This window comes from Bos javanicus, chromosome 25 (genome assembly GCF_032452875.1).
Source record: "Bos javanicus breed banteng chromosome 25, ARS-OSU_banteng_1.0, whole genome shotgun sequence".
Lineage (NCBI taxonomy): Eukaryota > Metazoa > Chordata > Mammalia > Artiodactyla > Bovidae > Bos > Bos javanicus.
Window position 1 is genome coordinate 38,795,230 of NC_083892.1, and position 20,857 is coordinate 38,816,086.

The 20,857-nt window shown below is 54.9% G+C and overlaps 1 protein-coding gene across 1 annotated transcript in view; it reads left to right on the forward strand.

Annotated features, from left to right (window-relative positions):
- The first annotated feature begins 26 nt into the window (after nucleotides 1–26).
- FBXL18 (F-box and leucine rich repeat protein 18) overlaps nucleotides 27–20,857 on the forward strand; it is a 33,670-nt gene continuing 12,839 nt past the window's right edge. The window contains exons 1-3 of the mRNA XM_061402258.1: nucleotides 27–7,519; nucleotides 13,143–13,346; nucleotides 16,914–18,451. Coding sequence (XP_061258242.1) covers nucleotides 7,502–7,519; nucleotides 13,143–13,346; nucleotides 16,914–18,451 — 1,760 coding nt within the window. The 5' untranslated portion in view covers nucleotides 27–7,501. The remainder of the gene's footprint in view (nucleotides 7,520–13,142; nucleotides 13,347–16,913; nucleotides 18,452–20,857) is intronic.

Below are 20,857 nucleotides of genomic sequence, written 5' to 3' on the forward strand. Positions count from 1 at the left end.
TGGGGGTTCTTGGAGGGTCATGGGGGAGGAGTTAAGGATTCTAGCCTCTCATGTTTGAGATAAATTCCTTGGCCTGGCCCTAGTATCCCCATTTCTCACTGGTTCTGATATTGAGATGCTTAAATAGTCGGGAGGCCTGGAGTTGGGAGTCTTTATGCCCACCTCCTGTGATTGGGTGGGGGGACCTTTGTGACTTTATCTTGGAATGGGGGCACGGCCTCCAAAAGTCAGAGACTTTGTCCTCACCTTTAGAACCTGAGGCTGAGCCCAAGGGCAACACCTGCCCATTCACCTGGAGTGACCCCCACAGGAGGGGGATCTTCCTATAGGTCCGCAGGGCACCCACCCCAACCTGTGGGTGAGGGGCTGTGGGGTTGGCAGAGATGGCTCTGGGCGCACTTGGCCAAGGTCTGGATCTGTTCTTGGGACTGGAGGGTTCCCAATTTCAAGTGCAGGTTGCCCCAGTTCTCCCAAGACCCTGTTGGGGGGCCACAGCCCGCCTCTCAGCTGATTCCCCACTCCTGGAGGGCGTGGTCTGCCTGGCACCTCAGGTCAGTCTGGGGCTCCTCTCCAATCCTGGCTGGCCTCTCCTCTGCTAGAAGCTGCAATTGACACGGAGGGAAAGGGGTGAAGTTCCCCTATGAGGGATGTGCCCCCCATCTCTAGAGGGAGTGAGAGGCACAGAAATTGACCCCCAAGTCAATCCAGATAGGCAGCCTTGAGGGGGGCCCCCCTCCATGAATCTGGGGGGGGGGGTCCCTCCAGCACTCCACTAGGAGTTGTGGCCCCTGGGGGCGGAATGACACACTGCCTCCCATCTCCGGGAGAAACAGTGCAGACCCTCAGGAATGTACTTTTGCTCAGCATCTTGAGGGGCTGTGGTCAACTTCAGGTCTGGAGGAACAGGAGAAATGTGAGTGCAAGGTGGTTATCTTTGCGCTGGGAAGGGGACTGATTGACCTCCTGATGGCTTCCAAAACCAAACAGGAGCCCACAGTCCTGGGCTTGCCGGGCAGGTTTTCCTGGGTCAGTACATGAAACAGCAGGCGGGTGCAGAGCGTGCCATCCGGAAGGGGTCCTGTTCTCCAGGGCATCCCAGACCACCTCTTTTACCTGGCCCAGAGGAAGAGCAGGACGCCAAGGACAGGCTCAGAAAGCAGGGGCTGAGAAGGGAAGTCCCTCCAGGGTCGGGTCAGTTCTAGTTAATTCTTCTGATCTAATTCTGGGGTGGTGGTGAGTCCTGGACTCTGGGAGCTACAAGTTAAGTTTCCACCTTGGACTGCTTATTCACTCCTCAGGTAAGAGTTGGGTGCCTACTGTATGCTGACGCCTTGGACACAGACCCAGCCCTGGAGGAGCTGTCAGTCTGGAAATTCCTCTTACCGCTCCCCCTTTCCTTTTCTTCCTCCCTCCCTGCCTTCCTTCTTCCAAGCACTGTCTGTGCCCAGAATGGGCTGCAGTGGAGAAGAAACCAGCTGTTTCCTACCCTCATGAGACATCCCATTCACTGGGGAAGATAGAATAAATAGGAACGTACCACGCCCAGTGGCAGTGAGAAGAAAAAAGTGCAGAGGCTGAGTGAAGACCACAGGGTCGGTCAGGGAAGATGGGGGCCATTCATCACGTCCATATATCCAAGCTCATCAAAGCTAAAAAAAAAAAAAAATACAGGTAACCAAAAAAAGCAGCAGTCATCATTTTGCCTTTTCCCAACAACAAATAAAGTAATAAGGGGCCATAAATCTGGTTGACGGGGGGTGGGAGTAGCCATGGCTCTTGAGTAGGAGATTTCTTCAGACGGCTTCCTGTGGGAGGGGTGTGTGAGCTGGCCAGGAGTCACCTGGGAGGTGGAGTGTGGGCGTGCCCGTCTCAGGCAGTGGCCCTGATTGAGTGAGGACAGACGCCTGGGATGAATGGGAGGGTGCTTGGGGCCACGTGTCTTTTCTACATGGCCCTGGAAAATCATGTTACTGTCTACATGCCCATCTGAGAAATGAGAACGTCAGTAACAGCAGGAAGGGTGCTTGTGAGCAGGTGCCCCTCAGTCTTTCCCTTTGAAAGGAGACACATGTTTGACCCTGCAGGTGCCGCTCCTTCCCTCCAGGGCCCACTGCTGGGCTGATCATCCGGGTTAAGCCAGAGGGTGCTGATTGCCTCCCACCTTCCTCCTATACCCATTCTACAGATTAGAAAACTGAGTCTCAGCGAGGCCAGGTACACCAGCTCCAGGTCACCCACCTTATGAGTGAGGACACTGGAACTTGACCCTGACATCTGGGAAGCCTGAGAGATCAACAGGCCAGACAAAGCAAGGTTCCGCCCCCAAACTGCTGTCTTCTTGTACAGACCTTGGGCTTCTCCACTCTGACCCTGGAGTCTCCTCCCTGCTTTCCCAGGTGGCTGGCTCCCCCGTGAGGCCGCTCTGAACACCGGAGCTTCACCTTCTTAAGGAACCAAAACCATCTCTCACCACCCAGAACGTCCCTCCTCCCAGAAGCACCCTCTGCCTGGAAGGGGACTGCACCCCAACAGGTGCCCTGAGGGGAGGGGAGTCTTGGCAAGTTGCAGGAGCTCAGAACCTTAGGTCACTGCCTTCATCCTGATGTGTCTTCCTGGAGTCCAGCGGTGAGGGAGGATCACATGCCCCTGGTGACACTGTTGGAGGCCAGTCGTCTTCTTTGGGGGGAACTGAGGCCGTGAGCTCTAGGGGGCCAGTGGCAGGTGGTTTGAGTTGCCCAAGGGGTTCAGGGACTGGGATCATTCAGAGCCCCTGCCGGTGGTTGATGCCTTCATTCACTCCTTCACCTTATTGATCATTCAACTTGTATTTTGAGCACTGACACAGTCTGGAGGAAGGGGTGTTCAGCAGTGATATCCTGACATTGTCCCTGCCCTCAGAGGGCGTCCAGTCTTGCTCCACTGTCCCCAAGGGGGCCTCAAGCCACAGGTGGCTATTCACATTTAAACAAATTACAATTGTGGGCTTACCTGGTGGCTCAGTAGTAAAGAATCCGCCTGCCCGATGCAGGCAATGTGGGTTCAATCCCTGTTCCAGGAAGATCCCCTGGAGAAGGAAATGGCAGTATCGTTACCTGGAGAAGCCCATGGACAGGGAAGCCTGGCGTGCTGCAGTCCATGGGGTGGAAAAGAGTTGGATGTGACTTAGCGACTGAACAACAACAAACTTACAATCAAGAATTCAGTTTATCAGTTGCACAAGCAACAGTTCAAGCGCCCACTGTTCAGCACAGCTGTGGCACATTCTCCTCCTTACAGAAAGTTCTAGTGGATGGCACTGGCCCCGTGGGAGGACAGATGTGGGCCAAAAACTCATACTGATGGTTCTTTAATTATCCACTGGGGTAAATGCCTTCAAGGAATACTTGGAAGGACAGTGACGGAGGAGAACAGGACTGCTTTCTGCGGAAAGGGTGTTGGGAGGACAATGAAAGAGAGTCAGAGTTGGGGTGAAAGCTGCCCAACAGAGGGGGCGGCACAGGCAGAGATGGAGGGAGGGTCTTCAGGAGTGAGAAGGTCAGATATACATATTTCAAAAATAAGAGACTTTAATTTGTAGAGCAGTTTTGGGTTCACAGGAAAACTGAGCAGAAGCCATTTCCCGTCTACCCCTGCTTGCATAGCCTCCACCATCAACACCCTCAGCAGGGCTGCGCCTCTGTCACCACTGATGAACCTACGCGGACACAGCACGTCACCCATACTTCACATTCGGGTTCGCTCTCGGTGTTTACCCGGTAGGGTTTGCACAGACTTCCGCCAGTACACTCATAGAGTAGTTTCCCGCCCTAAAAGTCCTCTGTGCTTGGCCTGTTCCTCCCTCTTCTGGTCCCCCAACTCCTGGCAATTCCTGATCTTTTTATTGTCTCCATAACTTCCGCCTTTTCCAGAATGTCATGTCGTTGGAATCATACAGTATGTAGCCTTTTCAGATTGGCTTCTTTCACTCAGTAATGTGCTTCTAAGTTTCCTCCATGTCTTTTCACAGCTTAATAGCTCCTTTCATTTTTTTTTTCAGATTTTTTAAAAAATGTGTATTTTGTTTATTTTTGGCTGCACTGGGTCTGCATTGCAGCACGTGGGCTTTCTCTAGTTGCAGACAGCAGGGGCTTCTCTCTAGTTGTAGAGCACAGGTGTCTCAGGGTGGTCAATCCTCTGTTGCTGAGCTCTAGGCTCATGGGCTTCATTAGTTGCGGCTCGAGGGATCTAGAGCACAGGCCAAGTAGCTGTGGCGTTTGGGCTGAGTTGCTCCGCAGCACGTGGAATCTTCCCAGACCAGGGATCAAATCATGTCCCCTGCATTGGCAGGCAGATTTTTACCCATTGGGCCACAAGGGAAATCCCAATAGCTCATTTCTTTTGAGTGTTGAATAATATTCCATGGTTTCGATGGACTGTACTCATTTATCTGTTCACCTACACTTCTTGGTGGATGCTATTTAGGGAAGTGTCACCCAAACCCAGAAAGGCCTGTGACAGCACAGGAGCAGTGAGGCGTCAGAGCCGGTCCCTCTCCCGGTCTTCTTAAGGCCCACACTCAATGATTTCCAGCTCAAGTGTTCCTTGGAATTGGGGATCCCAGGACACATGGAGCGCCTTCCTCACTAGGATGAGTAAGAATTACGATGGTTCCAGCTTGTAAGTATTGAATGGCTCCTCTCTGCTGGACATGTACTTGTATACTACTACTACTACTACTACTACTAAGTCCCTTCAGTCTTGTCCAACTCTGTGCGACTCCATAGACGGCAGCCCGCCAGGCTCCGCCATCCCTGGGATTCTCCAGGCAAGAACACTGGAGTGGGTTGCCATTTCCTTCTCCAATGCATGAAAGTGAAAAGTGAAAGTGAAGTCGCTCAGTCGTGTCCGACTCTTCGAGACCCCATGGACTGCAGCCCAGCAGGCTCCTCCATCCATGGGATTTTCCAGGCAAGAGTACTGGAGTGGGGTGCCATCGCCTTCTCTGTATACTTGTATGCTGCTACTGCTAAGTCCCTTCAGTCGTGTCTGACTCTGTGCGTCCCCATAGACAGCAGCTCACCAGGCTCCCCCGTCCCTGGGATTCTCCAACCAAGAACACTGGAGTGGGTTGCCATTTCCTTCTCCAATGCATGAAAGCGAGAAGTGAAAGTGAAGTCGCTCAGTCGTGCCCAACTCTTAGCGACCCCATGGACTGCAGCCCACCAGGCTCCTTCATTGATAGGATTTTCCAGGCAAGAGTATTGCATTTAATTCATCATTGATTTGATAATGTTGACTGAGGGCCTGCTGCTGCCCTGCCCTGTGCCAGTGGTGCAAGGAAGATAAACACACCGGCACAGCAAAAAGCAAACCTGATTCTGGCTTGTAAGGGAAGAAAAGGAAGGGGCATGACAGTCAGGAGAGTCCGGGCCTCCTCCGTGAAACTCCCCCACACGCCTGCCTGAGTCAGAGCTGAGCTCCACTATGCAGGCTTGCATGGTTAAACAACGGGGACTCCATTAATATGTGTGTCTGGAGTGGTACCTAAAGGCTGACCAAACCATGAGCTCTCCGAGGCACAGACTGTGCCTGTCCAGACGGAGGTCTGCCCTCAGAGGGCTCTCGATACTAACTGGATACTAAATGACGCCCAGAGAGGGTTTGATATGAAACTTGATGTACTGAGTTGAATAGTGTATCCCGAAGGTTCAGGTTCACCTGGTATCACAGAACGTGACCTTATTTGGAAACAAGGTCTTAGCAGATGTCATTAGTTAAGATGAAGCCATGCTGGCCTAAGGTGGATCTTAACTCCAGCATGACTGGTGTCTTTATAAGAGGAGAGGGAATTCTCTGGCAGTCCACTGCTTAGGACTTGGCACTTTCACTGCTGAGGGTGCAGGTTCAATCCCTGATTAGGGAAGTAAGGTCCCACACACACAAAAAAGGAGACACACACACACACACACACACACACACACACACAGAGGCAGAGAGGGAAGATGGCCCCAGAGGCAGAACTTGGAATATGTGGCTACAGGCCAAGGAACTCCAAAAATTGCTGGTGTGTGTGTGCTAAGTCGCTTCAGTCGTGTCTGACTCTTTGGGACCCTGTGGACTATAGCTCGCCAGGCTCCTCTGTCTATGGAATTCTCCAGCAAGAATACTGGAGTGGGTTGCCTTGTCCTCCTCCAGGGGGGATCTTCTGAACCCAGGGACTGAACCTGCATCTTTTGCAGCTCCTGAATTACAGGCAGATTCTTTACTGCTGAGCCATCCAGGAAGCCCAAGGATTGCTGCCAACTCCCCACAACATAAAAGAATCAAGGAAAGATTCTCCCCTTGAGCCTTTGGAAGGAGCATGGTCCAGTCAACGTTTCCATTTCTGACTTCTAGCCTGTAGAAGTGTGAGAGAATGACGTTCTGTTCTTTAAGCCACTCAGCTGGCTGTAGTCTGATACCCTCCTCCCAAGAAACACACTTGCTTAGAGTCACCCAGGAGGAAGTCGGAACAAGCATTCAAATCCAGTTCTTTCTGTCCACAGGATTTTTAGCACAGTCTCTAGACACAGGGCTTCAAGAGTTGCAGCACGTGGGCTCGGTAGTTTCAGCTCCCGGGCTCCGGAGCTGTATCACTAATTGTGGTACACAGGCTTTGTTGCTCTGCTCCACGACATGTGGGATCTTCCCGAGCCAGTAGCCAGGTTTCAACTGTGTCCCCTTCATTTGCAAGCGGATTCTTATCCACTAGTACCACCACGGGAGTCCGATAAATGATTTTTAAATGCAAAACGTTACGGGTGAGAGCATATCATCTATACATTAATTTACCCAGAAAATGTTTATTCAGTGCCTATGTCAGGGAGTGCTCCGGGTACAGGGTGTCTACAGTTTATTGGGGGAGGACAGAAAAAAAAAAGATACAGTAGATCAGATGGTGCGAAGAGTTATGGAGAAAAATTGCGCAGGATAAGGGCAAGTTTAGGTGGGTGTTCGGGGGGATGGGGAGGAGGTAATTCTATTCTCTGAGAGACAGAGAGAGAGAAAAAGAGAGAGAGTGTGTGTGTGTGTGTGTGTGCGCGCGTGCCTGTGCGTGTTGATCGGCTGTCTGACAGGTGGTTTCTTAACTCTACAGACACCAAGAACAGCAAATGCAAAGGCCTAGAGACAAGAGAGTGCTCAACCGGCAAGAGGGGCCGCAAAACTGCAAAGGGGCGTGCAGTGCGCAGATGAGCTGGAGATGAGGTCGGAGAGCACGCGCGGGTCTGCCTGGCCTCGTGGGCTGAACCCGCGCCCTAGCAGGCCCCTTCCTGTGTGCCGCATCCAACATGGCGGCCACATGGAACCCGCCCGCGGGCGAGCGGAAGTGCGTGTCGGCGGGCGCCGGAAGTGGCAGATGGCCCCGCCCCCTACTCGGGTCTCTGTGGAGCCGCGGACGCGCCGGCTTTGAGCATCCCTGGCCAGCCAGGCGGGAGGCCCCGGAGCTCTGGCTCCGGAGGCAGCGGCTCGGCCCGCCTTCGACATGGCCAGCTCTGGAGAGGTACGGCCGGCGCTTCTCCGCCCTCCTCCCTATCCGGCGGCTTTGGCCCCGCTCGGTCCTCCCCACCCCGACTTCGGTTCCCCTGCGTCCTTTCCGTTTCGTTCCCTGTCCCGCTCCATCCTGCCCGTCCCCACCTCGGTTGGCTCTGTGCTTCTCATCCGGTCCCCCAAGCGCGGCCCCGGGCGGTCCTTCACACTCCGACCCTGGCGTCGGCCTGGCTTGGTCCTTGCTGCCCCGACCTGGCCTTGGCCTCGCCGGCTCCTTCCCTTCCCGTCCGTGGCCTTACTCGTTGCCCCATCCGTGACCCGTCCCGCCCCCTAGGACCTCACTCTGTCCCTGAAGGTGTAAGTTCTCTCAACCTTCGGTTTTCCTTCCCTTTCCCAGTCCCTCCTCCTGATGGGCAGACCTCTCCCCGCTCCCTGCTTTCCCAGAGTTTACAGCTCCTCTGCGCCTCCCCGGCCCTTTTCCCCTGCCCCGGGCCTTGGCTAGCTCTTGGAGCTCTGAGATGTTCTTTTCCCTGCCTGCTTCCCATCCCATCCTTTGTCGCTGAATGTTCAGTTTCAGCCCAGCCCACTTTTCTCTGAGCCTGTTTGTTGTGTGACTTGCTGGGCGGGTAGTGGAGGAAAAGCCATTTCACCAGGGGGCCTTATGACTTAACTCTGAATCCTCCACAGTCTGGGTCCGACAGAGAATCCCGCCGAGTTCCTGTAATGTGGTGCAAGGTATTCTCTCTGTAGATTAGGGAGTGGGGGATCTGGACTCTGACTAGGGCCTTCCCATTTGCTGCTTCCTTCCTACTTTTATGTATACTTGTGTGCACCTGTATTTATGGCTATCGTCGGGGACCAGCAACCACTGAGTGAACTTCCTGAGTCTTATGGGCTTGCTTGTTCTCTGGGGAACTGGAGTAGATGGGGCATGGGTACACGGAAGGTGGCTAGGGTTACTGACAGCTCTTCAAGTGAATTTGGGTCAGAAGTGGCCCCTAGATTGAGAGGGAGGCTGTGTCCCCCCCCAACACACACACACTGGTGGTAGCAGTGAAGGGCCAGAGAGTACCAGCTCCCCCAGAAGAGTCCTGGGGTAGACTGGCTGTGCTAGCAGGCTCTGGCTACTTGCATGTGCTTAGTGTGTGGGGGGCAGGGGCGGGGGGAGGGCATGGAGGGCATCTGCTACTGTGGTCTTACGCGGTCCTGGTGCAAAGGCCCCTCTGTTTCTTGAAGTACATGTTGGGGAGCTGCCCAGTGAAGCCTCTTGTCACATCGTGAGCATCTCTTGGTTTGAGAAGAGAGAGGGGAGTCTTATTCTATCCTGGATGTGGAGATAAGGTCCCTTTCTCTGTGTTGTGCTTAGTTGCTCAGTCATGTCCGGCTCTTTGCGACCCCGTGGACTGTAGCCCGCCTGGCTCCTCTGTCCATGGGGATTCTCCAGGCAACAATACCGGAGTGGGTTGCCATGCTGTCTTCTGGGGGATCTTCCCAACCCAGGGATCGAACTCAGGTCTTCCGCGTTGCAGGCGGGTTCTTTACCAGCTGAGCTACCAGGGAAGCCCCTTTCTCTGGGTGGATCTTATGATTGATTGATTGATGGAGATATAGTTTGCATACCATAAAATTTATATACTTTTAAAATATGTCTTTTTATTTTTTGGCTGCTCTGTACAGCATGTGAAATCTTAGTGCCTCGACCAGGGTTTGAACCTACATCCCCTGCAATGCAAACACGGAGTCCTAACCACTGGACTGCCAGGAAAGTCCTTAAAACTTACACTTTTCAAGTGTATAATGCAGTGATTTAAAAAAATATATTCACAGGGTTGTGCCACCATCCCCACTATCTGATTCCAGAATGGGGCAGTCTGATTTTGAGAGTCCTTGGTGGGTTTGAAATGCAGATGTCCTCCTCCTGTCCTTCTGAGGAGCTGGGCTCTGCACTTGTAATAGCTCTTCAAAAGATTCTGAAGCAGTGGTTCACTGACACCCAGTTCAGTGCCTCTTTCCACTGGGCATTAAAAGGTGATCCCTGTTCATGAGCTGTTCCTGGCCAAGTGAGGAGGCAGTACAACGCACCTGATGAGGCTGGAGGGGGTGAAGGGTGGCTGGGCCAGCGGTGGAGGAGCAGGGTGAGTTAAGTGTGTCTGGGGTGCTGGAAGGGCTTCTTGAGGAGGGAGCCTTTGAGCTGAGGTTTCCAGAGTAGCAGTTTCCCTTGTGTGGTGGGGGCATCATTGAGTGGAGGGAGCAGCTGTGCCAAGGCTTGGAAGTCCGACTGCTGGGTATTGGGGGCCATTCTGGAAATTGCCAACTAGAGAAGCAAAGACTTACGAAGAGGGGCAGTGGGGCTTGCCTGGTTGGTCCAGTGGCTGACTCTGTGCTCCCAAGGCAGGGGGCCCGGGTCAGAAATTAAGATCCCACATGCTGCAGCTAAGAGTTTAATACTAAATAAATAAATAAAAATTTAAAAAGGCAACGTGAGAAGCATCCTTTCAGGTTGCTCCTTTGATTAAAAAACAGCATGACAGAGTTCCACACACTTGCAAAAGAATGTTGTAATGAATTTCCCTCTATGTACTAATCGGCCAGTTTTTAAACAATTCTTCTTGGAGTGTAGTTGGTTTAAACTGTTGTTGGTTTCAGCAAGGTGAATCAGCTCTATGTATATACATACCACTTTTTTTCAGGTTCTTTTCCCATATAGGTCATTAGAGAGTGTGAGTAGAGTTCCCTGTGCTTCATCGTCCAGTTTTAATAGTTAATACAGGACTGATCTTGGTTCGTCTCTGACCCTTGCACCCCCTCCTTGCCCCTTGGGTTATTTAGAGCACATCCCAGACACCTCCTCAGTTGATCTCTGAACCCTGCGATTTCTTTGGGTGCCTGACTATAAACAGACAGTGAACATCCTAGGAGGGGATTTTTTTACGGGGCCAGTACCTAGGTTTCAGCTTAATTTGGCTTAACTTTTTTAAAAATTGTGAAATATTACACATTCTGAAAAAGAACGTAACACAGTTTATCGAATAAACTCTTTGAGCCCCCACTCTTGAAGTGGTTTTCAGCGTGTAGTCCGGTGCTAGACGGCTGGTTCCCAGGTGTGCCTGATAAGGATCACCTGGCCCTGAGCAGGGATTTCCGGACACCCCAGGAAGCCCCTTGCTGGACCCTACCGGAAGCCCCTGCGGCCCTTTTCCGGTGGTAGAGGGCGGGGCGGTCTCGGGCTCAGCCAATCAGGCCCTGTCTTGCGTATCCTTGCCCTCTGACCTCGGGCTACTTACCTGACTTTTTTTTTTTTTTTTGTAAAGATGGAGGGTGGGACTGCCTCAGTTTCCCGTGCTGAGAACACATTCTCCGGAGAGGCAGAGGGAAGCAGGAACGTGTGTATTTGGGTGTGCGTGGACGTGGGCCTTGTGCGGCCCACGTTTTTATTTGGCGAATGAAGAAGCGAGAGGCCTCCTGTCTTCCTCCGGGTGGAGTCGCCTGTGTGCTGTTGCCTCCGCAGAGCCTTTCCTGGGGGGCTGGGTAGGGGTGGGGGGGTGCCTCGGTTCCAGGGAGAAGACTCTATTGGTGCAAACCCTGGGCCTCCTTCCAGCATGGGCCTTCGGGAGACCAGGGAGAACCGATCTGCTCTGCTGCCTGGGCGGCTGCTCCTCACACAGGCCCGCCGCCCCGAAAGCCCGTGTCTGCCCGGGGTGGAGCGTGGGACGCTGGCCTCGGGACAGCTCTGGGGGGTGCAGCACGTGGAGAACACGATCTCGCAGCATGTGCTGGGGCTGGACGGAGGAAAACGCTGGTCAACTCTTGCTTTGTTGTGTGTGTGTGTGTTTTAATGTAATTTCTGGGTGGTAGTCTTAACTGCGGAAATTATATGATGCTGCCGTACCTGAGACAGTTTTCCCCCGTGTTCTCTTTGCTCTGCAGCGGCATTCTTACTTTGATAAATCTGCGAATCGCGGGGGGAGGTGGGAAGGGGTTAGCCTCGGGTTGCTCGGCGGAATTGAGGCCCAGCCCTTCCGTCTTGTCCCCCAGGCGCCTGGCACACCGAGCTCGCCTGATAATGATCACCGCTGGTTCCACCCGCTTTCGGGAGACGAAGTCCCTCGGTCTAGGGTGCGGTCTGCGAATCTGATTTTTAACAGATGTGCCTGGGCGATTCCAGATAATTGGACCTGGGAAATTCCTCAGGGAAGTAATGTATGGTTCGAAAGAGTGGACCCAGAATACAGCGACCCAGGGCAACTTGTGGACTTGGGCCTGATGGCCGCCTGCTGCCCTGGTAGTGGTGGGAGGAAGGAAAGAAGGAAGAGAAGGCAAATCTGGCTGCCGCCTCTCAGGAGAACGGGAAAGTGGGAGGGGCCGGTGCTGGTAGGTCGGCAGTGGACGTGCAAACGTTTCTTGCCCTGGCCAGGGCTTGGCTTGATGCAGAGGCCAGAGGGGCGTCGCAGTCAGAGCTCCCAGGAATCCCCTGGTGCCTGCATGGGGTACGCAGAGGGGCCCTTCCTCCCGGACTTAACGGTTGCCATGGCAGCAGCACGGCTTTCCAAGCCTTGACGCTTCCATCCTCGGCAAGTATTACCAGCAAAGAAGCAGGCTGGAGAAGGTGGGGCTGGTAGACAGAATCATTGGGCAAGCCAGTAGAAATAGTTCTGGGTACTCTACTGGGAATGTCACAGAGGCACCCCACTCAGGTCAGTTTAGAGGCAAGAGGGTCCTTTCCGGAAGTGTTGGAAAGATACAGGGATGCCTCTCTCCCGCCGCCACCCCCCCCCAATGGGCTCTTCTTAGAGAATCCCAGTTCCCTGGCCTTGATTCAGGGATTTCCTGTCACACTAACAGAGGCCTAGTCCCTCTCCCTCTTGGTTGTACAAGGCACTGATCAGTAAGATGGGAAGCCCACATTTGGGCAGAAAATCTTTTGTTGATTTTTGCAAAAAGAAAATGAAACAGTAAGACGTGTGGACATCTTACTGGAAATACCAACAAGGGTTTCTAACCAGAAGTGGAGAGAAGCTACGCTGTCTCCATTGTTTTTTATGAATCTTTAAGATTTTTAAATGGCATTGGTCTGGTTGGTGCTGCTGCTTAATTATGAGGGCTTCATCATTTCGTTCTCTCCTTTTACTCGTCCTTAACAACAGCGCTGAGAGGTGCCCATCTGGCGCTGTTCTGAGGAGCTGATACACAGTAACTCCTTAACCTATCACAGTGATCCTGGGGGGTGAAGACCAGGTGTCATTATTTCTGGATGGAATTCACCTGCCCAAGGGTTTTACGACTGACACTCTGGGCTAAGGAGGAGAAACCGCAGCTTTCACCAACGACAGCCTCAGCTGATGGTCGTGAGTTGAGTCGGAAACCTGCCAGACTTGGCTGAGGAACTTCGGTAGGAAGAAAAATCTCTCTTAAATTAAAAAAAAAAAAAATTGAAATTTCATTTAGACTCTGTTATGTTCAAAGAGAGATCCTGGTGTGCAGCTTGGAAAGGGAGCTTTTAGAGAATGTGCAATGTCTCTTGCTCTGTAGTTAAGAGTTTTGGTAACAGCTCCTCCCCACAGACCACGGCGAGGACTTCCCTTGGCTGAGGGCTGCCCTTGGAGATCCCATGGAAATTTGGTGCCCCTTATTTTCAGGACACGTGCGATGACAGCGACACGGCCCCGGTGGCAGACAGCGCCCACCTGCTGGGCTTCTCCGACGAGATCCTTCTGCACATCCTGAGCCATGTGCCCAGCACGGACCTGGTTCTGAACGTCCGGCGCACCTGCCGGAAGCTCGCAGCGCTGTGCTTGGACAAGAGCCTCACCCACACGGTGCTGCTGCAGAAGGACTACGAGGTGAGGGGCCCGGAGGCAGCGTCTGGCGTGGGGGCAGAGGTGGGGAACAACCGAGGTGCCCTGCTGAGGCCTGGGGTGCCTGCTGCTGCTGCTAAGTCGCTTCAGTCGTGTCCGCTCTGCGACCCCATAGACGGCAGCCCACCAGGCTCCCCGTCCCTGGGATTCTCCAGGCAAGAACACTGGAGTGGGTTGCCATTTCCTTCTCCAATTCATGAAAGTGAAAAGTGAAAGTGAAGTCGCTCAGTCGTGTCCGACTCTTAGCGACCCCGTGGACTGCAGCCTACCAGGCTCCTCCGTCCATGGGATTTTCCAGGCGAGAGTACTGGAGTGGGTGCCATCGCCTTCTCCGGGTGACGAAAGCTGGGGGCGCAGGGACTCTGCTGGCGATCCAGTGGTCGGGACTCCACCTGCAGTGCAGGGGGTGCGGGTTTGGTCCCTGGGGGGGAACTGAGAGCCCCGCCTGCCTTGCAGTGAAAGAACCAGAACATAAACAACCAGGGCAATGTTGTAACACATGCAGTGAAGACTTTTCCAAGGTGAAAAGCCTGGGGCCTAAAAGTATGGCTGTTAGCCACCTGGGCCAGGGTGTAGGTGAGGGGGGTGTTGTTCTGGGAGGGTCTTAGGTCCTGGCACCAGGCCAGGAGGGAGACGGATTTCCAGGTTGAGAGTTACCCAGGAGTGGACTTGCAGACCCATGAAAGGTGTTGGGCTCTCCTGTGAAGTTGAGCACAGTTGGAGGCACCACTTCGGCCCCCAGCCGCAGCCCAGAGTTGAGGTTGCCTGCATCCTCCCCAGTGCTTGATGCTGTTAGTCTTTCTGGTGGTAACCATCCTGATGCACGGGAGCTGGTATCTCTTTGAGGGTTTAACTTGGTTTCCCTGATGAAGGACGCTGTGACTTCTACTTTCATCAGCTGCAAGGGCGATTTGTGTATCGTCTCAGAAGTGTCTGTGCAAGGCTCTTGCCCACTCGTTATTGTCTGTCTTTTTCTTAATGAGTTTTGGGAGTTCTTTGTATGTTCTGGTGCGAGTCCTTGATCAGATGTATTGTGACTGTTTCCTCACAGTCTATGGCTTGCCGTTTCATTTTATTAGCAGTGTCTTTTGAGGAGTGTAAATTTTGCATTTTTTTTGTTACTCGGTCGCTAAGTTGTGTCCCACCTCTTTGCAATCCCATGGATTGCAGCACACCAGGCTTCCCTGTCCTTCACTATCTCCTGGAGTTTGCTTAAACGCATGTCCATTGAATCGGTGAGGCCAGTCTTTTGAAGAGTGTAAGTTTTTTATTTTGCTGATGTCCAGTTGAATTTTTGAGTTCCTGTTTTTTGTATTCTGTTGAAAAAAATCTTTGTGAGACCTGAGGTTGTGAAGATTTCCTCCTGCTGTCTTCTTCTTTTTATCTAACGTTGTATTACTTTTAGGTGTACATGGTAATGGTTTGCTGTTTGTCTGCAGTGGGGAATGATCATGTCGAAGTAACAGTAGTACCTTATGGAGGTGTAATTGTTTTTCTTGGACGAGAACTTTTAAGATCTTCTCTTGCAGCTTTCACATATGCAGTATGTTTGCGTCTTTGTGATAATGATGTGGGGTTCTTAGCTATGGTCCCTGTGCTATACTTCACATCCCCAGGACTTATTTTGTAACTGGAAGTTTGTGCCTTTTGATTATCCTCTCCCTCCAAATCACCAATCTGTTCCCTCTATCTATGAGCTTGGTTTTAAAACTTCCTGTCTTTTATGGAAGTCTAGTTGACTTACACTATTATATCACCTTCAAGTGTACAACGTAATGATTTGATATTTTTCGAGATTACACACCATAGAAAGTTATTATAACATTATTGACTCTATTCCTATACTGTAAGAGTTTTTTTTTAGCTCCACATATAAGTGAGGTCTTACACTGTCTGCCTTCCTCTTAACTGAGTTCACTTAGTGTACTTACTTAGCTCACTTGGTGTAATGCCCTTAAAGCCCATCCGTGTTGTTGCAAATGGCAAGACCTCCTCCTCCTCTTTTTTCTGACGGGAATGCCACACTGCGTGTCTCAGGCTCGTCTTCCTTCTCCGCTCGTCTACTGATGGACGCTCAAGTTGCTGCCATGCCTTGGCTGTTGTCACTAACACTGCTGTGAGAAGGTGGTGCAGAGAACCTTTTCGAGTTAGTGTTCTTGCTTTCTTTGGGTAAATGCCCACAAGTGGACTTGGTAGGTCATTTGGTAGTTCTGTTTTTAATTTTTTGAGAAGCCGCCATACTGTTTTCCACAGTGGTTGCATCAGTTTACGTTCCCACTAACAGTGTCCAAGGGTTCCCTTTTTACTGCATCTTGGTCAACGCTTGTTATTTTGGTCTTCTTGATGATGGCCATTCTGTCAGGTAGGTGTGAGGAGTTTTTTTTTAATTTAATTTTATTTTTTTTGGCCGCGCAATGCAGCATGCAGGGTCTCAGTTCCCTGAGTAGGGATCGCTCCCTGCACTGGGGTCTCAGCTACTGGAGCACCAGGGAAGGCCTTACCTGGAGTGTTTAGAATGTGTCTTTCACCTGTGCGGTTCCAGCTGTGGACATCGCTGTAGAGAAGTGATCACGTGCACGAGCCTTACATACACAGACGCTCGATGCTGTGTTGTCGGAAGGCCGTGGTAGTCGCTGGGCCCACCAGCGGGCTGGATGTACTGTGGCTCCCTGACCATCCAGGCCAGGTTTTTGAGGAACATGTAACCATGTGAATGTGCACGTGATGTAAAAGAAAGCAAGGGCCAAAGCCCGCTTTCTGGACACGATTCTACTGTATGATTTGAAAGAAACCCACACAACACGAAACTTCCCTTCCTAACCATTTTAAGCATACCATGCTGTTAGCCCTAAGTACATTCACAGGGTTACGCAACCGTCGTCACTCTTTCTGAAAGTCTTTTTAATCGTCTTAAACAGAAGTGTTGGAACTATTAGGCAATACTCCCATTCCCCTTTCCCCAGGCCTCTGGTAGCCTCTGTTCAGCTTGCTCTCTCTGGTCTTGCCTTTTCTGGATCTCTCACATCAGTGGGATCAGACAGTATATGACCTCTATGACAGGCCTCCTGGAGCATTCCATCCTCAGGGCTTGCCCCGTGCTGTCGCAGCAGCCGAGCTTCATCATTCCTCGCTGTGTCGAGCAGAATCGCACTGCGTGGACAGACCCCACTGCCTTATCTGTTCAGCGGTCAATGGAGAGCTTGGGTTGTTGCCATTTTTTCGATTGTTGTGAACGGTGCTGCCGGGAGCCGGGGTCTGCTGGTGTCGGTCCCAGCCCTGCTTTCAGTCCTCTCGTGTGCACACCTGACCGTGGACTTGTGGGTCACGAGGTGACTCTGGCTCTTCAGGGGATCCACCAGACTTTTCCCCAGGGGCTGCCCCACTTTCCCTCCCGCCTGGCCGGGGCTCTGAGTGCTGGCGGGAGGTGAGTGTGCGGGGAGGGATGAGGCAGCTCCCTGACCATTGGGGGGAGGATGCGGGCTGGGGGATGAGGGCAGAGTTGATGCTAGTGCCTTCAGCCGCTCTCTGTCCCCCTCTCCCCGCCATCCGCAGGCCAGCGAGGACAAGGTGAAGCGGCTGGTGAAGGAGATCGGCCGGGACGTGCAGCAGCTCAGCATGGCCGGCTGCTACTGGCTGTCGGGCACCACGGTGGAGCACGTGGCGCGCTGCCGCGGCCTGGTACGCGTCAACCTGTCGGGCTGCCCCCTGACCTCCCTGCGCCTCTCCAAGGTGCTGTCAGCCCTGCCGCACCTGCGCTCCCTGGCCATCGACGTGAGCCCCGGCTTCGACGCCAGCCAGCTGAGCAGCGAGTGCAAGGCCACGCTGAGCCGTGTGCGGGAGCTCAAGCAGACACTGTACACACCCTCGTATGGCGTGGTGCCCTGCTGCACCAGCCTCGAGAAGCTGCTGCTCTACTTTGAGATCCTGGACCGCACACGGGAGGGCGCCGTGCTCTCGGGCCAGCTCATGGTGGGCCAGAGCAACGTGCCGCACTACCAGCACCTGCGCGTCTTCTACGCCCGCCTGGCCCCCGGCTACATCAACCAGGAGGTGGTGCGCCTCTACCTGGCCGTGCTCAGCGACCGCACGCCCGAGAACCTCCACGCCTTCCTCATCTCCGTGCCCGGCAGCTTCGCCGAGAGCGGGGCCACCCGGAACCTGCTGGAGTCCATGGCCCGCAACGTGGCCCTGGACGCCCTGCAGCTGCCCAAGTCTTGGCTCAACGGCTCGGCCCTCCTGCAGCACATGAAGTTCAGCAGCCCCTTCTACTTCAGCTTCAGCCGCTGCGCCCTATCTGGTGGCCACCTCCTGCAGCGCGTCATTGACAGTGGCAGGGACCTGCAGAGCCTGGCCGGCCTGAACCTCAGCGGCTGCGCGCACTGCCTGGCGCCTGACTGCCTGCTCCGCAAGGCGGAGGACGACATCGACCCTGCCATCCTGGAGGCGCTGGTGGCGGCCTGCCCCAACCTGCGGCACCTCAACCTCTCAGCCGCCCACCACCACAGCCCCGCGGGCCCCAGCCAGCACCTGTGCCAGCTGCTGGCCCGGCTGCCCCGCCTGCGCTCCCTGTCGCTGCCCGTCTGCGCCGTGGCCGACTCCCCGCCGCGGGCCGACCGTGCGCCCATACCGCCCACCATGCGTGCGGTGCCCCGCGGTTTCGGCAAGAAGGTCCGCATTGGCGTGCAGTCCGTCCCCTTCCCCGGGCCGGCAGGCCCCCAGCCGTCCTCGGTGTTCTGGTCGCTGCTGAAAAACGTGCCCTTTCTGGACCGCCTGGAGCTGATCGGCTCCAACTTCTCGTCCGCCATGCCGCGCAACGAGCCCGCCATCCGCAACTCCCTGCCGCCCTGCAGCCGGGCGCAGAGCGTCGGGGACGCGGAGGTGGCTGCCATCGGCCAGCTGGCCTTCCTGAGGCACCTGACGCTGGCCCAGCTGCCCAGCATCCTGACGGGCTCGGGGCTGGTGAGCATCGGCCTGCAGTGCCAGCAGCTCCAGTCGCTCTCGCTGGCCCACCTGGGCTTGATGGGCAAGGTGGTCTACATGTCTGGTCTCTCAGACATGCTGAAGCACTGCAAGCGGCTGAAGGACCTCAGGTGAGGGGCCCTGCCGCAGCCTCCAGGGCACAGAGGGGAGTGCGGAGTGTGGCCTTGAGTTTGGCGAGCGTGTTTGCCTTCCTGCCGCATGCCTGCCAAGACGGAGGGCACAGGCCTGAGAGTCTCGAGGGCCGGGGGCTTGACCAGGGACTGACGGTGTGTAGTGGGGGGTGTCGGGGTGTGAGTTGGAGCGACAGCGGTTGGTGGCATCCTGGCAGAGCACACAGGAGGCCGTGCTCCTGAGCCCGGTCTGGGACATCGCCCTCATCGCTGGCGGTTTGAATGCCTGTGTCCCAGAGGCTCGGGCGCTGGTCAGAGAGGGGCCTGAGCCCCTGCCTGTGCCCACAGAGCCTTACGGAGCAAGCTGTGGAGGCCAGATCCTCACTGGGCGGAAGGGCGAGGGACGACGGGGGCGGGGGTGCCACACACACCCTGCCCCAGGGCACAGCCAGTCATGGCAAGTGCCTCTTCCTCCTCCTCTGCCCTGCTGCCCTGGCCACAGACACTGCTGGTCACTCGCGCTGAGTTCGGCTAGCCCTCCAGTGCTGGCAGCCTGCAGGTGGAGTGGATGGGCCCCCCACGCCCACCACACCTGCCATGAACACCCATGACAGGGGCATCTCTGGGGACGGACCTGGAGGTGGCGGGCATGTTAAGAGAAAAATAGAAAAGTGTTGAGGAGTCTGTGTGTACCGCGTGCTCTCCTCGCTGCTGCTTGAGCAGCGAGGTCCCCAGTGGGAAGCGAGGTCCCGCATCGCCACCTAGTGGCCGAGGTGCTGCAACGTGTCCTTCGCTGGCTGGCGGCATCTCTATCCTGCAGGCGGCCAGGGCGCGGGTGGGGGGTGATTGCAGCCCAGCAGTGCTAGGTTAGGGCTTGTCTCCCTGCTCCAGTGTTCCCATTTTCAGCAGCCCTGCCCCTGGGGGCTTCCTTCCTGCCGGACCCGGAGAGAACGTGAGGCCTTTCAGAATCATGCCCAGAGGGACCCCCGTTCCCCACGGTTTTAGGAGCTTAGGACTTCTGTTTACATGTGATTAAAGCCCCCAGCTCCCTGCTGCGTTTCGTTTCAAGGCCTGGTGACTCTCGTGTGGGACAGCTCTGAACAGACATCCCGTCACCTCAGACCTGATTTTAAAGTTGCTTCCCTGTCCTGTCTTGTCCGTGTCCCTGGGCATCAGGAGGCTGAGTGCTGGCCCTCGGGCTCTTGTCTGGGGAGGGGGAAGACAGCCCCTTCCCCATGTCTGCCTCACCCAGGGCATCACTGCGTTCAGAGCGCTCAGGCTCTCCTGACGCTTGGAGGCTTTCTGCCCCCAGCACAGGCCTACTGCCTCTGCGGGGAGTGGGCTCAGGGGGTCTTGCTGCTTGTCCTGGAAGCCTCTCTTTTGATGACGAGAGCCCATGGCTGCAGATCAGCTTCTTGGGGGCTGCCCGGGAAGTCACTCTCAGTTTACCAGGCAAGACGGTTTTGGGGTTCCCTGTGGGTCTTACATGTTGATGGAGGTCTTGCCAGCCTCCCAGGCCCACCGAGAGTGTCAGTGTCTGTCCCAGGTGTTACACCATGTTTGTGCTGGGGGTGGTTTGTGCAGTGCCTGGGCCTTGGAGGTGGGGGTGGCTGGACCCAGAGGGCTCAGGACTATGTCACCCCAGGTGTGGCGGTGTCCCCACAGTGTGGGCATGGCCTGGCGCAGGGCTGTCCTGTGCCTTCCTCCCGGCCCTCGTGCTAACAGGGAGGGTGAGGGCCCACAACGGCCCGCACAGAGGCCCCCAGAGGCCTGGGTGGCTGGTTGAGAGGGAGCCTTGCCTGGTGCCCACTTGCCGCCCTTTAAAGCATCCTCCTGGTCAGTCATAGGGGGCAGACGTAGCTCTCTGAGCTGCAGTTTCCTGCAGACGTGCCCGAATCTCCATCATCCCATGAAGCCCTTCTCGCCCACCACAGCGCCTGTGCGCTCTCTGCCCGCTCTGGGCGGATGTCTCTGGCCGGCCTCTCCCTCTTGTGTTGCCAGCCTTGAAGTGGCTCGGGCCACGTGACCGTGGACTCCCCCAACAGAGCGAGTTGTCAAAGCTCAGGTGACAGCCCAGCATGTCTGAGAAGTGCCGCTGGGGCCTGGTTCTGATCCCCAAGGACGACCCTTATTAACAGTTTTCCTTGTGGGAAGCTTTCGGGTGGACTGGATCCATGCTGACCTCTGTCCGTGAGGCCGCCTAGGACTTCCTGTATGATTTACCAGGAAATGATCTTAAGCTCTGCTTGTGCCCCAGCTCCCTGCCCCGGGCTGCTGTGCCCGTGTCCTGGGGCTGCCCTGACAAACGACCACCAGCTGGGTCACCCAAGACAACAGGGCCATCCTCTCACAATCAGGAGGCCAGAAGTCCCAGGTCAAGGTGGGTGGGAGCCTGTGCCAGGCCTG